Genomic DNA, 16,939 nt, shown 5'->3' with positions numbered 1-16,939 from the left:
GCTGGCGGCTTGGGGAGGGAGGCTGAGCACCTGCGCTGAGCCGGGGGCCGCATCCTGCCCCTCCAGCCGGCCCTAAGCTGCTCCCAATCCCCCCGCACTAGGGTGAACTGGGGCCGCCCCACCCTGAAGCAGGGCTGATGATGGCGGGGGGGGCTCCCCCCCTTCTTAAAACTGCCCCCCCCTCCCCTTAATCCCACAGCTTTAATAACACAGCTGCAAAGCCCTGTCTCATCCCTGTGTCTACATCCCCACCCCCCCAACCCAGGGACCCAGGACCCCCCCAGATGAGGGTGGGGGGGCATTCCTCAGACCCCAGGGTCCTCTCTGCACCCCCCTCCACCCCCCCAAATCAGGCACTGGGCATGTAAAAGAATCCATATATTTCACATGTACAAAAAGTCACTGGGGGGGTGGGTCTGGGGGGGGTCCGGGGTGGGGGGCATCATCCTGCCCCTCCAACCCACCCCAGCCTGGCTTTGGTCCCTTTTTTTTTTTTTTTTTTTTACCCTTTTTTTGGCAATTAGTGTTCACATCAGTGGTCAAAGTGACGAGCGCGGGAGGGGGAGGGGCCCCCCATGGCGGGATGGGGTCTCCGAGGTGGTGACACCCCCCCCGCCCCCCAAAAGGGATGAGGGGACCCCAAAGGGGAGGGGGCACCCCATGGGTCAGCCACCGGCGCTGGGCCCCCACCCCCAGCCAGAGGCAGGTTTTGGCCTGTGGTGCAGGCAGATTTTGGGGGGGGGGCGGGTCTGGGCCACGCGTCCACCCCTCCGGGGTTTTGGGGAGGAGGGGGACGGGGACAGCGTCTGCGAGCCGGGGTGAGGTTGGTGACATGGGACGTCCCTGCGCGGTGCCGGGGGCAGGACCTGTGGGGCAGAGCGGGGTGAGAAGGGGAAACTGAGGCAGCCTGACCCAACCCCCGCCCCCCCCCCCGCAAACCCCCCGGCCGGGTCCTTACCCTCGCTCGGCTACAGGCGGATCCACCTGCGGGCTGTGGGATGGGAGGGACAGAGTCAGGGACCCCCGGCCTGGGGACGGGCCTGGGGTCACCCCCTCGGGGCCAGGCCTCCAGGCACCAGGCTGGGACCCAGTATTTCACTGGGACCCTGTATTGGGGTCCAGTATTGCACTGGGACCCCACACTGGAACCCAGTATTGCACTGAGACCCCACCCTGGGACCCAGCATTGCACTGGGACCCCACGCTGGGACCCAGTAATGCAGTGGGACCCTGCACTGAGATCCAGTATTGCACCAGGACCCTGTGCTGGGACCCAGTATTGCACTGGGGCCCTGTGCTGAGATCCGGTATTTAACTGGGACCCTGTGCTGGGATCCGGTATTGCACTGGGACCCCACGCTGGGATCCAGTATTGCACTGGGATCCCACACTGCAGCAAAGACCTGGGACTGGAACCCCAGCCCTGGAGCGGGACCCTCCCTGGGACCCAGCCTTGCACGGGGATCCAGGGCTGGGACTCAGCCTGCAGTGGGATCTGTGCTGGGATCCAGTTCTGCACTGGGACCCTGTGCTGGGAACCTGCACTGCATCAAAGACCCCATCGGAAACTCAGCCTCACACCAGGATCCTGTGCCGGGATCCTGTGCCAGGATCCAGCCTCTCACCAAGATCCTGTGCCGGAATCCTGTGCCAGGATCCAGCCTTGCACCAGGATCCTGTGCTGGGATCCTGTGCTGGGATCCAGCCTCGCATCAGTATCCTGTGCTGGGATCCAGCCTTACACCAGCATCCTGTGCCAAAATCTTGTGCCAGGACCCAGCTTTGCACCAGGATCCTGTGCTGGGATCCAGCCTTGCACCAGGATCCTGTGCTAAAATCTTGTGCCAGGACCCAGATTTGCACTGGGATCCTGTGCTGGGATCCAGCCTTGCACTGGGATCCTGTGTTGGGACCCAGCCTTGTACCAGGCTCCTGTGCTGGGATCCTGTGCCGGGACCCAGCCTCGCACCGGGATCTTGTGCTGGAATCCCAATATTCCACTGGGATCCTGTGCGGGGATCCAACCTTCCTGCAGGCTCCCACCCCAGGGTCTGGGGGTGACGGCATGCAGGGAGGGGGCGTGCAGGAGGGGCCATGCAGGGCTGGTGGGGGAGGATCCGGGGGGGGGATCCAGGGGGGGATCCGGGCATGCAGGCGGTACCTGGGGGCTAACAGCTGGACTCGTCGTGGTGGGACGGGTCGCAGAAGAAGCGCGAGCCCCGCTTGGCAGTGCGGGCCGTGAAGGGGACGCTCTTCAGCGCTGCAGGGTGGGGGGCACGGGCGGGGGGGGGACACGACACATGGGACAGGGCCAGGGACACATCAGCCCCCGCACACGGCGGGGCCGCGGGTGTCCGGGCCGAGGCGGGGGGGAAGGTTTGGGGGGGCCGTACCGGTGATGATGTCCTCGATGGTGCCGTCCTTGCCCTCGTAAACGGGCCGATGGTCCTTGGCCTGGCGCCGCCGCAGCTCCGCGATCAGCTCCTGCTGCTGCCACTTGTTCCGCTGCCGGGGGGGGGCACAGGGGTCCCAGGGTGTCCCCTCCGGCTGCGTGTGTGTCGTGTGTGTGTCGTCCCCCCCCTCTTCAAGCCCACCCGTGTGTGTGTGTGTCCCCACTCACCTTCTCCTGCTTCTTCGCCTCCTGCGCCAGCAGTTTCTCCCGCATCACCTCCTCCTGCTTCTTCCGCGTCTCATTCTCCTGCTCCGCGTCCTGCCGGGGCGAGGAAGGGGGGGTTGTGGGTGTCACACCCCCCCCCCCCCGCCCTCTGCCCCTGCCATGTCCCCTCCCGGCCCCTCCTCACCTTGTAGGAGCGGATGAACCGGACGAAGACGGGGAAGAAAACGGATGGGGGGGTCGTCTTGGGGCTCTCACCGAAATACCGCACCACGGTGTTGTAGGCGTCCTGGAGCAGGGGACAGGGTGGTCACTGCACAGCCCACAGCCCCCCCGCCCGGCACGAGGGGCGTGCAAAGACTGCTGTGTGTGAGGGGTGTGCATGAGAGGGCAGGCGAGCACGAGGAGCGTGCAAAGCAAAGTGGGCACGAGGGGCGTGCAAAGACTGCCATGCGTGAGGGCCGTGGGAAGCAAGGCGGGCACGCGGGCTGTGCGAAGCAGGATGTGCACGAGGAGCGTGCGAGGCCGTGCGAGGCGCAGCCCTCACCTCAGCCGTCCGTGCGTCCTTCTGCAGCCGCTCCAGCTTGCCCTCGCTGGCAGCCAGGAAGGCGCGCAGGACGCTGTTCTCGTGCAGCCCGCACTCGCGCCGCAGCAGCTCCATCCCCCGGCCCAGCTCCTTCACGTCCAGCAGCACGTTCTCCAGGGACACTGTGGGGACACACGGACACGTCAAGGGACCCACGGCCCCGGGGGACGGCGAGGCGGGGGCGTGGGGACGGGGAGGGGGGGCACCTGCAGCCGCTTTCTCCACAAAGTGCAGCTCCTGCCAGAAGGTTGCCAGCTCAGGGTATTTCTCCCGCACCGTCAGCGCGATGAAATGCAGCAGCGTCATCTTCCTGTCCGTCGACTTCGTGTCCAGGAGCTGCGAGGTGATTTGAGGGGAGAGGGTGGGTCAGGGCTGTGGGATGGAACACCCCCCCCTCCCTGGGAGGCCCACGCGGTCGCAGGGACATGGGCAGGGGGTCTGGTGCAGTGTGTGTGTGGGGGGGGTGGTTCCCACCAGATCCAGGCTCTGCAATTTGAAGCCGTAGACGGCGCCGCGTTTGCTGCTGTTCATGTAGTTGCCCAGCGCCAAGATGATCTGCAAGGGGAAAAGCACCGGGGATGGGGGGGTGGGTCAGGGAGGAGTGGGACCCCCACGGGAGCCCCCCACACCCAGCTACAGCAAGGGGGGAGGGCAGGATGCTGACCCAGCTGGTCCCCGCGTCCCCCCCCACGCTCACCTCCAACATGTGCTTCAGCTTCTGCGACGACTTGACGGAGGCCGAGGCCGCGATGATGGCATTGAGCTGCTGCAGAGGGACAGGAGAGAGGAGGGGGGCTCTCAGCTGCGGTGCAAGGTCCGGACAACCCCAGTGGATGCAATTCCTCCCCTCCCCGGCTCCGTACCGGCGTCAGCATCTGGAGGTTTTCAGCGAAGTTGCCGAGGAAGGCCATGATGGCCATGCGCTGGGGCAGGCGCTCCACCTTGCTGAACTGCAGCATGAAGCGGTCCTCGGCCGCCAGCTCCTCCAGCGGCTTCCGCTCCCGCTCGTACTGCCGCAGCGCCTTCGCCTCCGCCTCCGTCGGCAGGAACCGCATCAGGCACTCCACGAAGTCCACGGGCAGCGTCGCCAGGTCGAACCTACCCCAGAAACGCACCATCAGGGACGGGCTCCCCACTGCACCCCAACCAGACCCACTGTACCTTGCCTGGAACCCCTGAAACTTGCCAGGAGCCCCTGGACCCCGTCTGGGCCCCCTGAATCCAAACCAGATCCCCTGCACCCCAACCAGACCCACTGTACCTTGCCTGGAACCCCTGAAACTTGCCAGGAGCCCCTGCACCCCGTCTGGGCCCCCTGAATCCAAACCAGGTCCCCTGCACCCCAACCAGACCCACTGTACCTTGCCTGGAACCCCTGAAACTTGCCAGGAGCTCCTGAACCCCGTCTGGGCCCCCTGAATCCAAACCAGATCCCCTGCACCCCAACCAGACCCACTGTACCTTGCCTGGAACCCCTGAAACTTGCCAGGAGCCCCTGCACCCCGTCTGGGCCCCCTGATTCCAAACCAGATCGCCTGCACCCCAACCAGACCCACTGTACCTTGCCTGGAACCCCTGAAACTTGCCAGGAGCCCCTGCACCCCGTCTGGGCCCCCTGAATCCAAACCAGATCGCCTGCACCCCAACCAGACCCACTGTACCTTGCCTGGAACCCCTGAAACTTGCCAGGAGCCCCTGCACCCCGTCTGGGCCCCCTGAATCCAAACCAGGTCCCCTGCACCCCAACCAGACCCACTGTACCTTGCCTGGAACCCCTGAAACTTGCCAGGAGCCCCTGCACCCCGTCTGGGCCCCCTGAATCCAAACCAGATCGCCTGCACCCCAACCAGACCCACTGTACCTTGCCTGGAACCCCTGAAACTTGCCAGGAGCCCCTGCACCCCGTCTGGGCCCCCTGAATCCAAACCAGGTCCCCTGCACCCCAACCAGACCCACTGTACCTTGCCTGGAACCCCTGAAACTTGCCAGGAGCTCCTGAACCCCGTCTGGGCCCCCTGAATCCAAACCAGATCCCCTGCACCCCAACCAGACCCACTGTACCTTGCCTGGAACCCCTGAAACTTGCCAGGAGCCCCTGGACCCCGTCTGGGCCCCCTGAATCCAAACCAGATCCCCTGCACCCCAACCAGACCCACTGTACCTTGCCTGGAACCCCTGAAACTTGCCAGGAGCCCCTGCACCCCGTCTGGGCCCCCTGAATCCAAACCAGGTCCCCTGCACCCCAACCAGACCCACTGTACCTTGCCTGGAACCCCTGAAACTTGCCAGGAGCCCCTGCACCCCGTCTGGGCCCCCTGAATCCAAACCAGATCCCCTGCACCCCAACCAGACCCACTGTACCTTGCCTGGAACCCCTGAAACTTGCCAGGAGCCCCTGCACCCCGTCTGGGCCCCCTGAATCCAAACCAGGTCCCCTGCACCCCAACCAGACCCACTGTACCTTGCCTGGAACCCCTGAAACTTGCCAGGAGCTCCTGCACCCCGTCTGGGCCCCCTGATTCCAAACCAGATCGCCTGCACCCCAACCAGACCCACTGTACCTTGCCTGGAACCCCTGAAACTTGCCAGGAGCCCCTGCACCCCGTCTGGGCCCCCTGAATCCAAACCAGATCGCCTGCACCCCAACCAGACCCACTGTACCTTGCCTGGAACCCCTGAAACTTGCCAGGAGCCCCTGCACCCCGTCTGGGCCCCCTGAATCCAAACCAGGTCCCCTGCACCCCAACCAGACCCACTGTACCTTGCCTGGAACCCCTGAAACTTGCCAGGAGCCCCTGCACCCCGTCTGGGCCCCCTGAATCCAAACCAGATCGCCTGCACCCCAACCAGACCCACTGTACCTTGCCTGGAACCCCTGAAACTTGCCAGGAGCCCCTGCACCCTGTCTGAACCCCCATCACCACAACAAGACCCCACGTACCTTGCCTGGACCCCTGCAACCAAACCAGACTCACTTCACCACCACAAGATCCCCTGCTGCCCACACAGGCCCTCTGCACCCCAACAAGAAACCCTGCACCCTGCTTGGCCCCCCTGAACCCTAACCAGAGCCCCTGCACCCCAACAAGACCCCCTGAACCCCAGTCAGACCCCTTGCACTTTGCCTGGACACCCTGTACCCCAACAAGACCCCCTGAACCCCAATCAGACCCCCTGCACTCTGTCTGGGCCCCCTGCACCCAAACCAGAGCCCCTGCACCCCAACAAGACCTCATGAACCCCAACCACACCCCTTGAAACGTCACTGGACCCCCTGCACCCCAAACAGAAACCCTGCACCTAGCTTAGCCCGTATGCAACGCAACAAGACCCCCTACACCCTGTCTGAGCCCCCTGCACCTTCCCTGGCCCCCCCTGCACCCCAAACAGATGCCCTGCAACCCGTCTGGCCCCCCCGCGCCTTGTCTGGACCCTGTGAACCCCAACCTGCCCCCCTGCCCCCCTCACTACCCTCCTTTTATCCTGCCAGGGCGCCCTGCACCCCATCCAGCCCCCCCCCCCCCCCAGTTCCCCGCTGCACCCCGGCGTGGGGGCACGTACGTGTGGATGGCCCTGCAGATCTCGTCGGTGCCGCGGCCCGCCTTGCGCAAGGTGATGGCCAAGTTCTTGGCCCGGTTGGCCTCCAGCAGCGTCACCTTGCTGGCCGCCTTCTGCGACGCCTTGTTCTTGGCGCAGACGAGGTCGAGGGCCGGACCCTGCGCCTTGGTCTTGAAAAGCTCCTCGAAGCGCTCAAGGTCAAGGTCCTGGTGGGATGAAGGGAGGGTGGAGGAAGGGCCGGGGGGGGGGGGGGGATGACACGCACGGGGCTCAGAGGTGGCAGCGGCGGTGGCGCCTACCCAGCCGCTCGGGCCAGCAGTTCCCCGGGCTCACCTCCAGCACCCGCTCGTCGTCCAGCTCGCTGAACACCGTCCCACTGATCTGGTTGGGCTTCAGCGCCGTCCAGTTGAAAACGGGCAGCCGGAATTTGGTCTTGATGGGCTTCTTGATCCGGATGGCTGCCAGCGGGGTAGGAGCCCGCTCAGCCCCCCGCTGGGGCAAGAAGGGGGACACACACACACACACACATCCTGTGCCCACATGTGCCACCCCAAGTCTGGTGCATCGGTCCCCAGGCTCTCACCATCCCCGGGGCCACTCCATCCCGGTACCACGGATCCTTGCATCCATCCCTTGGCGCTGTCAAACCTTCCCCTTTCTCTGTCCCCCTCCCCGTCCCTGTCCCCAAAGTCCCTACAGTGTCCTCATGGTCCCCACAGCACCCCCACGGTCCCCACACCATCCCCACCTACCCGAGAGCCCGACGGTGAGAGCAATGGAGGGTGAAGCCCCGGGCAGCGGCGGGGCCGGGGGGCACTTGCCTGCAAAGGGGGAAAGGGGTGAGACCATGCCCCATCAGGAATGGCCCAGTTTTGGGGACACACACCCCCCCCCTGCCGCCTCAGGAGTGGCCCAGCACCCAGGGACACCCCAGTTTTGGAGCTCTCCCCCATTCTGGGGACAGCCCCAGCTCTGGGATGCCCCAGAGACTCCCCCCCCATCCTCACCTGGGAGCGGGGGGGCTGGGGGAGGCAGGGGAGGGGGCGGGGGGGGCGGGGGGGGGCGCAGCCTCCACGGGGGGCAGGATGGGGACCCGCAGGGCCTCCTCCAGGGGCTCGGGCTCAGGCTGGGGAGGGGGCTCGATGCCCGGCACGGGGGGCGGCTCGGAGCCGTAGCGCCGCCGAAAAGCCTCGTCCTTCTCCTTGATCATCCGCCGCAGCGTGTGCACTTGGTGGCTCGTGTGCTCATAGGTCTCCTGGGGACAGCGGGTGTCAGGCCAGGTTGGGGAGGCGGGAGGGGGTGGGTCAGGACCCCACCCCGCTCCCCAGGACCCCCACAGCCCCCCCCCCCACACACACACACCTTGACCACCTCCAGCTCCTTCTCCCGCTGCAGCAGCTGCTTCTCCAGCTCCGCCACCCGCATCATGTTCTCATTCTCCAGGTCCAGCAGCTTCTCTGTTAGCTGTGGGGAAGTGTGGGGGGGGGGGGGACACAGAGCTGTGACTCAGGGACTCCCCCCAGTATCACCGCTGGCTTCCCCGGGGGGCAAAGCCAGATTCTGGGAGTGTCCCCGTGTCCCCCCGCGCTCACGTACGTGGGACAGATGCTCCTCCAGCTCCTCCACCTTCTCCAGGGCCACGTTCTTGGTCTCGGCGTCCTCCAGCAGCCCCCCCACGTCAAAGACGTTGTCCAGGTACGCCTGGATCTGTACCTGCAGCTTCTCGCTCTCCGTGTGCCTCGACTTCTGCGGGCAGCAGGGCAGCATCAGGGACGGGGGGGGGGGGATCCTCGGGGTGCTCCCCCCGGCCCCCGCCGCCATCCTCCCAACCCCCCATACCTGCAGGAACTCCTCCAGCCCCAGCTTGGTGAACTCGTACTGGAGGTGGACCCGAAAGTTCATGTCCTCCACCGAGTGCACCACGATGTTGATGAACTGCATGCAGGCAACCTGCGGGCAGGGCGGGTGTCACCAGGAGCTCCCCACCCCCCCCCCGCAGAACCCCCCCTGTCATCCCAAAGACCCCCTCCCCTCCCCCCCCACCCCCCTCGCCCAGGACCGAGTGTCCCACCATGAAGTCAATGCTGCTGTCCTCATTGCGGAAATAGTCCATCAGCCGCTCAAAGCGGTGCTTCTCCTTGCAGACCTGAGTGGGCAGCACACAGGGGGTTAACCTGGCTTGCCCCCCCCCCCCCCCCCCTCCCCACCCCTGGGCTCCAGTTCCTTAATCCCAGTCTGGTCCTGATGCCTCCTCGACTCCCCATTCCAGCCTGGTCTCATCCTCCCTGACCCTCCCAGCCCCTGTGCTCCACACTCCCCATCCCAGCCTGGTCCTGGTGTCCCCCCATTCCTCCATTCCCTGGGTCCTGGTCCCCCACCACAGCTTGATCCTGGTGCCCCCAGTCCTCTCTGGTCTCCCCCCAGTCCCCCTCATCGCAGACTGGTCCTGGTGCCCTGCTGTTCATCCATTCTCTGGATCCTGGTTCCCCATCCCAGTCTGATCTCAGTGCCCCCAGTTCCCCCCATCTCAGCCTGGTCCTGGTGTACCCCAGTTCCCCCTTCCCAGTCCAGTCTTGTCCCCCCCATCCCAGCCTGCTCCTGTCCCCCCAGTCCTCCCCATCCCAGCCTGTTCCTGTTCCCCCCAGTCCCCCCCACCCCAGCCTACTCCTGACCCCCAGTCCCCCCCACCCCAGCCTGCTCCTGTCCCCCCCAGTCTCCCCCATCCCAGCCTGCTCCTGTCCCCCCCAGTCCCCCTCACCCCAGCCTGCTCCTGTCCCCCCAGCCCCCCCCATCCCAGCCTGCTCCTGTCCCCCCCAGTCCCCCCATCCCAGCCTGCTCCTTTCCCCCCCAGTCCCCCCATCCCAGCCTGCTCCTGTCCCCCCCAGTCCCCCCATACCTCCTTGAAGTTGTCGAAGGCAGCGAGGATGATCTCGTGGCCACCCCTCACCAGGCAGACGGCCGCCAGCAGCTCCAGCACCAGCGCCTTCGTCCTGGGGCAGAGCCACACCAGCACCCTCACACCCAGCCAGCAATAGCGACTCCCCAACCCGACCCCCTCCCCGCCACCAGACCAGCCCCCCCCCTCACCTCGGGTTCTTGTTATTGAGGCTCAGAGCGATCTCATTGACGGCGTGGGGATGGGACATGACCAGGTTGAAGCCATACTGCAGGGATGGAGGGGGGACGGCATTAGCAGCGGTGGCAGCGGTGACATCGGGGGGGTGTGCGTGTCCCCCACCCATGGGACGGCAGTACCTGGTAGTTCATGATGGCCCGGAGACACATGATGCAGAGGTGAACGTCGTCCTTCTGGCTCACCAGACGCGAATTCTTCAGCGCCCTGCGGCTCGGCAGCGTGCCATAGCTGGAGGGGGGGGACATGGAGCATCCGTGAGCGGGACCCCCGCCCCACCGGTGCTGCACCGCCAGCGCTCACCCGGGGTGGGGGGGAACCAGCCCCACGGTGGGGACAGCATGGGGACAGCGGGGCTTTCGGAGGGGTAGAGGCAGAGAGAAGCGGACGGAGGGCGAGAGGGACAGAGGCTGGCGGAGACGCAGAGCGAAGCCACCGCGAGCACCGGGCTGGCCCCGGGCAGCCGGTACTTACCCGGCGGGCGAGCGGCGAGGTGGGCGCGGAGGAGAGAGAGAGAGAGCGCAGCCAGAGAAGGGGGGGGCCCGGCCCTGGAAGCAGAGATGGGGTGCGTTACCCCGGGAGAGCCAGAGCGGGGGGCGAGGGGAGGCAGCGCAGCGGCGGCAGGCAGAGGGACAGGCAGGCGGCGTGGGCAGGATGCGGCCGGCAGCGCTGAGCGGCTGCTGGGGGTGGGGGGGGAACAGGACACGGCACGCACAGCTGGCAGGACGCGATGTGGCACGCGAGGCACGTGGAACCGCACGGCCACGCCGTGGGCAAGGCCCAGCCTGGCACGCGGGGCAGGCGGCACACAGGATATGCCGTGTGCCGCACAGGCGATGGTGCACGGCACAGGGCACGATGGCACGGCACAGGGCATGTGGCACAGGGCACGATGGCACAGCACGTGTGGCACAACGGCACAGCATGCATCACAGCAGGGTTGTGCACGGCACAGAGCACGATGGCATGGCGTGCACAATGGCACAATGGTGCATGGCACAGGGCACGATGGCATGGCACAGGGCCCGGCACAGGGCACGATGGCATGGCATACACCATGGCACAATGGTTCAAGACCCAGGGCATGATGGCACAGCACAGGGCATGGCACAATGGTGCACGGCCCAGGGTATGATGGTGCCTGGCACAGGGCACGATGGCACAGCACACACCACGGCAGGATGGTGCATGGCACGGCACAGAGCACAACGGCACGGCATGCACCACGGCAAGATGGTGCATGGCACAGCACAGGGTATGATGGCACAGCAGGCACCGTGGCAGGATGGTGCATGGCACGGCACAGGGCATGACAGCATGGCCCAGGGCATGATGGCATGGCATGCACCATGGCATGTCATAGGGCACGATGGCACAGCACACACCATGGCAAGATGGTGCATGGCACGGCACAGGGCACGATGGCACGGCCCAGGGCACGATGGCACGACACACACCATGGCAAAATGGTGCATGGCATGGCACAGGGTATGATGGCACGGCAGGCACCATGGCAGGATGGTGCATGGCACGGCACAGGGCACGATGCCGTTGCCCAGGGCACGATGGCACGGCAAAGGGCACGATGGCACGGCACACACCATGGCAAGATGGTGCATGGCATGGCACAGGGTATGATGGCACGGCAGGCACCATGGCAGGATTCCGATGCCTGGCACGGCGCACAGGCAGCAAGCGGCAGCGCCGTGGGCGGCTGGAGCCGGCGGAGCGGGGCAGCTGCCGGGCGCAGCGTCGGGCCGTACCCCTGCAGCCGGCGGGTACGTACCGTAGGGCGGTCTGGCGGGCAGAGCGGGCGAGGCTGCTGGCGAAGGGGGCGGGCAGGGCGCTGGGGTGCTGCAGATCCTCGATGGACCTGCTCCAGGCGCGCAGCTTCTCCAGCGCGCCGTCCTCGCCGCCTTCCAGGCCCTCAAAATCCAACCTGGGTGGGACACGCGCGCAGCGGGAAGGGGGGGGCACACGGCTTCGGCGCAGCACGGCCACCACGGCAAGCGCTGAAGCAGGCAGCGGCAGGGGAAGGGAGAAGCGCGGGGGTGGCCCTGGGACTCCCCAGCCTGGGTTTGTTTTTTTTGGGGGGGGGGGGGGGGGGTGTGTGTCGAGCATCCCACATCCCTTGGGACCCCACAGCAGGCAGGTCCCCACGTGCCGGTCGGGCTGCCCCAGTGCCGATAAGGGGCTGAGCTGTATCGGCCACCTGCAGCAGGGTCCTGCCACAAGGCACCACGACCCTCCACATCCCAAGTCCCCCTGCACCCCAGGGACCCCCTGCACCCCAGGGACACCCCCCCCGACCTCAGCACCCTACTCACATGACGGCGCACTGGGCGAATGACAAGTAGTTCACCAGCACGTCCAGTCCCTTGTTCTCATCGTTGAGGAACTCCCGCACCCACCTACAGCACCAGGCACCCATCAGGGCCCGCAGGAGCTGGGGATCCCCCCCCCCCCCGGCATGATCCCCAACACCTTGGGGACCCCCAGCCTGGTGCAGGGATTGGGAGGGGGCAGGGAGGGGGTGTCCCGGGGCTCCGGCGGCGGTTGCAGCCCCTCTGCTATCACCGGTGCCAGTGGCAGCACGGCTTTATCTGGCGGCTGCAGCGCAGGGAGGGCCCGGCCCCGGGTGCAAGGCGGGAAGCTGAGCTGGGCGCTGGGGTTGTGCCCCTGTCCCCAGCACTGGGTACCCTGGGGTGGGGGGGTTAGGGGTGCCCCAGTCCCCTGGGTGGGTGATGGGGTGCACGTGTAGGGTAGAAGAGCCTGGCGGGGGTGCAAGGGGGGCCGGGGTGGGTGCAGGTGGTGTGTGTGTGCGTGGGATGTGCACGGGGTGGGGGGGGTTGTATAGGGAGCGTGCACAAGATATGGGGGTACACGGAGGGGGTGCCTGTGGGGCGGGGGGGGTTGTCAGAGGGCAGGGGCTGCAGGGCAGCATGCACGGGGGGGGTGTGTGTCTGCACATAGGGGAGCGTGTGTATAGTGAAGACTGTGTGCATGGGTGGGACGGGGGGACACACACACATACACATCTTCCCCGGGGCTGCACACCCAGGGGGGCCCCTGCACAGCCTCGGGGTCCCCACGCCTGCCCGTGGCTGGTGAGTCAGGCAGGAGCGGGAGCCAGGGGAGGCGGGGGGGGGGCCCAGGGCGGGGAGGGGGGGGGCCTTTCCTGCCAGCGCCAGCCCCTCGCCCCAGCCCGTTTCCTGTCTCCGGCTGCTGCTATTTTCAGGCCGCAGGCGGGGAAAAGCCAAACGGGGCCGGTGGCGGGGCCGGTACGGGGCACGTGCCCCAGCCACCCTGAGCACGCGGGCACGAGCGCGGAGCCGGGCACCCATCGGTGACATCCCCACCATCCCCAGTAACATCCCCACTAAATTCCCCGTCCCTCTGGCCAGCCCGTACAGCTCCGGCATGTCTACGCCGGAGGGATGAGCCGCCGCTGCGGGGTGGGGGTGTCACCGGCTCGGGGATGGTGCTGAGCCCTCCGGTGCCGGGGGGGGGGGGGGATGCTGGGCAGGATCTGGCCGTGCCGTTTTTCACAGGGCGGCATCGCCGGCCCATCCGCCCGCCGCATCCGCCCCGGGGACCTGCTCGCCGGCAGCCCTGGCCCGCGGCGCGGCCGGGGCAGGAACCGGCCCAGTTCCTGAAGCGCTTCCAACTTCCCCTGCAGCTGCAGCAGGGCCGAGCCCGGGACCCTGCACCCCTCCTGGGACCCTGTGCCCCCCCGCCAGCCCTGGGACCCCACATCCCCCCTGCCCCCCTCCCCGGGACCCGACGCTCACCCGATGTGGTTCGTCCGCAGACTGATCTCCAGCTCGCGCAGGACCTTGGTCGATTCCTGCACCCTCCTCCTAAACTTCTGGGGGGGGCAGAGCGAGGCTGAGCCGTGCCCCCCCCCCCCTCCCTGGATCCCCCTACAACCCCCCCTGGCCCCCCCATCAGCCCCTCACCTTCCGCGTGACCCCCGGCTCCAGGAAGCTGCGCAGTTTCTGGATGTAAGCGTGGGGGGGGCTCTTCACCTGGAATCGCTCCTGGGGGGGGATGGAGGAGGGGGTGTGGGTGACACTGTCACAGCAGCACAGCCCACCCGCCCCCCCCCCCCCCCGGGCCCCCCCAGCCCCTCCACCTGGTCGCAGATGAGGTCCCACTTCTTCTCGTTGTCATACTGGCGCAGGAGCCGGGCTTTGTCCGGGGGCAGGTTCATGGAGCTCTGGGGGTAGAGGGAGGGGTGTCACCTCCCGGGGGGACACGGGCACACTGCGCCCCCCCCACCCTGTGAGGGCACCCAGCCCTGCAGCACAGCCAGAGCCCCCCCCTAAGGGCACCGAGCCCCACGGCACGGCCAAGGTCCTCCCCAGAGGCACCCAGCCCCACAGCAAGGCCAGGATCCCTGGCACTGGGAAGCACTGGTGAGCATAGGGCCACACGGGGTGGGGTGTGGGGGGGGGACACCAGTGCCACTGAGACCACACGCCAACCACCGGCAGCACCAAATCTCCCCGGCGCCTGCCGACGCGTCCTTCCTGTCTGCACCCGCTTCCTCACCGGCAAACCGCAACCACGGCGCGAAGCCCGGCAGCGGTGCCCGCCGCGATGGGACACCGGGCATCTGCACGGCGAAGCCCGGGGCCCGCCGGCACAGGATGCGGCCCCACGGTCACCGTGACCACAAACGGGTGGAACCCGGGGATGCCCCGGTGGGGGATGCCACCCCGGGACGGGGTGATGCCACCCCAGTGAGGCGGCTCCCGAGCAAGCACCGTTAGCCGGAGCCGGTCACCGCCACAACCGGGAGGTGCCGGTGCTCCACCCGCCCCGTGGCAGCTAAAATTATCCCTCCCCTGGTCATTCCGGCCCCACAAAAAAAAAAAACAGGACAGAGCCTGGGCGAGGCCGTGCACCCCTGGAGCGGGGGGGACACCCAAGCCCATGGGATCCGGGATGTCACCGCCGGGATGGGGGTCCCCCCAGAATTACCCTGGGGACAAGGACGGTGGCTCCCTCCCCACGGGGCTGCGCGTATTTATGTAGCGACGGCACAATGGGGGGGGGGGGCCCTGGGGAAACCCTGGGGATGGAGGGTGGGGACACAGAGAGGCGGGGGCCCTGGGGGGGGGGGGCACCGGAGGGGGGGGCTTTGAAGCGTGGCCGCCCTCGCCGGCATTCCCGCCGCTCGGCTTCCTGCCTTTGTGGCGGGAGCAGGGCCGCTCCCGGCCGGGCACTTCCTCCACCGCTGCCCCCCCCTTAAACCGAGGGGACCCCCCACCCCCCCACCCCATCTTCCTCAGCTGCCTCAGCCCCCCACAGGGACCGGGGGCTACCAGGGCTGGAGCCCACCCCAGGGGACGGATCAGGCCCACCCGGGGGCTGCGGCCCCATCACATGATGAAATATTTTCCTCCCCAGGAGTAGCCAGGACAGGGGCACCGGGAGACGCCGACGCTGGGGAAAGCCGGAGGGGGGGTGTGGGGGGTGTGTGTGTGTGTGTGTGTGTGGATTTTGGGGGTTCCCCCCAGTGCTGCCACCCCCAAAATCCTCCCCCCCCCCTCTCCTCCCCGGAGCATCGGCGTCACCCAGCAGGATGCATCCCCCCCGCCACCGGCCCCGCGGGGACCGGCTGCCGCATCCGCCCCGCGTGGGCTGCGGGGACGGGCAACGGCCCCGCGGGCGGGTGCCCCCCGCTACCAGTGGGACGGTCACCCACTGGGGGTGCCGGTTCCCCCCCAGTACCCCCCAGTTCCAGCTCCCAGAGCCCCGTGGGACCACGTTTGGCATTTCCTGCCCGGACGCGGTTTCCGCCGGCTACGGCCACCACCGGGATGGTGGTACCGTGTAGCGGGGGCCGTGTGGCCTGGGTGTCACCCGGTCACGGGGTCCTGGCCGGTGTTGTGTGTGTGTGCATGTCCCCAAAAAAGTGAGTGGGCCACCGGGCCAGCCCGCGGTGGGACACGGTGGCCCACCCCCGGGCATCATCGGGGTCACAGCGTGGGGATGGGGTCACCGCCGAGCCACGTCCCGGTACCGCCCCGGCTGTGACAGTGGACCGGGGACAGTGCAGGGCACCGTGGGGACACCGCGCCCACGCTGACCCCCCCCACCCACGGGAATCTCCGCACCCACGGAGACCGCTTGCGCCACCTCGATGGGACTTTCCCGGCTCAAAAAGTCCCGGGGCCAAAGAAACCTCCCCCGCCTCCCCCTCCGGTGGCACCGGGAGTGGCGTCACCCCCCACCACGGGGCTGCCCCGGGACAGGATTCCCCCGCGGCCACTGCCCATCCCCGCGGGCACGGGCGCTCCCAGCCCGCCCCCGGTCCCTCCGGGCGCCGGTACCGTCCGCGGTGTCCGCCCGCCCACCCGCCCACCCGTCCACAGCCGGACACCGGGAGGGGAGCGCGGCGGCGGGGCGCGTCCGGCCCGGAAGGGGTCCCGGGTAAGGGGGGACCGGGACGGCGCAGCGGGACCCGGAGGAGACGCAGCAGGAGAAGAGACGAGAGCCCGGGGGAAGCGCCCCGGGAGAGCGGCCCGGGAACCGGAGGGGAGCGGCGGGAGGCGGGCGGGGGAGCAGCGGGCGGCCGGGGACGCAGCGGGGGGTCGGTCACTCACCAGCACCAGGGCGAAACGCTCCTCCAACTCGCAGGGCTCCGGCATCGGCATCTTACCCGGGGCGAGCAGCCCCGGTCCCCCCGGGACCGCCGCTGTTCCCGGGCCCCGGGGCAGCGCCTCCCCGTCCGCGCTCTCCACGTTCCCCATCCCCGGCCCAGGCACCGGGGGGCGGCGGGGGAGGCTCAGCCCGTCGCGTCCCGGCGCCGCCACCGCCTCCCGGGCCCCGCCCCGCCCCGCCCCGCCCCACCGGCCCCCCGGCGGAGCCGCCAGGGGGCGCCCGAGGGCGGGCGAGTGGCGGAACCGCCAGGGGGCGCCCAAGGGCCAAGGGGAGCGAACGGCAGGCTCCGATTGGCCCGGTCGCGGCCAGCAGGAGCCAATAAGCGTCGCGTTCCCTCGCGGGGGCGGGGGAGGAGGGGGGGTGTCGCCTGGCCAAC

The 16,939-nt window shown here is 68.0% G+C and overlaps 1 protein-coding gene across 1 annotated transcript; it reads right to left on the bottom strand.

The window, feature by feature from the left end:
* Nucleotides 1–363: 363 nt before the first annotated feature.
* On the bottom strand, nucleotides 364–16,737 carry FMNL3 (formin like 3). The gene is given in 29 exon segments (XM_042797014.1): nucleotides 364–866; nucleotides 959–991; nucleotides 2,162–2,260; nucleotides 2,394–2,505; nucleotides 2,621–2,710; nucleotides 2,802–2,903; nucleotides 3,162–3,322; nucleotides 3,407–3,536; nucleotides 3,675–3,755; nucleotides 3,898–3,966; nucleotides 4,064–4,298; nucleotides 6,762–6,964; nucleotides 7,092–7,216; nucleotides 7,511–7,579; nucleotides 7,766–7,851; nucleotides 7,853–8,013; nucleotides 8,121–8,222; nucleotides 8,355–8,504; nucleotides 8,598–8,708; nucleotides 8,830–8,904; nucleotides 9,655–9,748; nucleotides 9,846–9,922; nucleotides 10,014–10,122; nucleotides 11,678–11,830; nucleotides 12,219–12,302; nucleotides 13,683–13,759; nucleotides 13,851–13,931; nucleotides 14,027–14,110; nucleotides 16,506–16,737. Coding segments are annotated over 27 exon segments (3,060 nt in total). The 5' UTR covers nucleotides 16,653–16,737; the 3' UTR covers nucleotides 364–866; nucleotides 959–991; nucleotides 2,162–2,168.
* Nucleotides 16,738–16,939: the final 202 nt, after the last annotated feature.

This window comes from Tyto alba, unplaced genomic scaffold (assembly GCF_018691265.1).
Source record: "Tyto alba isolate M040663 unplaced genomic scaffold, T.alba_DEE_v4.0 Super-Scaffold_23, whole genome shotgun sequence".
Lineage (NCBI taxonomy): Eukaryota > Metazoa > Chordata > Aves > Strigiformes > Tytonidae > Tyto > Tyto alba.
This window is presented reverse-complemented; position numbering and strand designations above follow the sequence as displayed.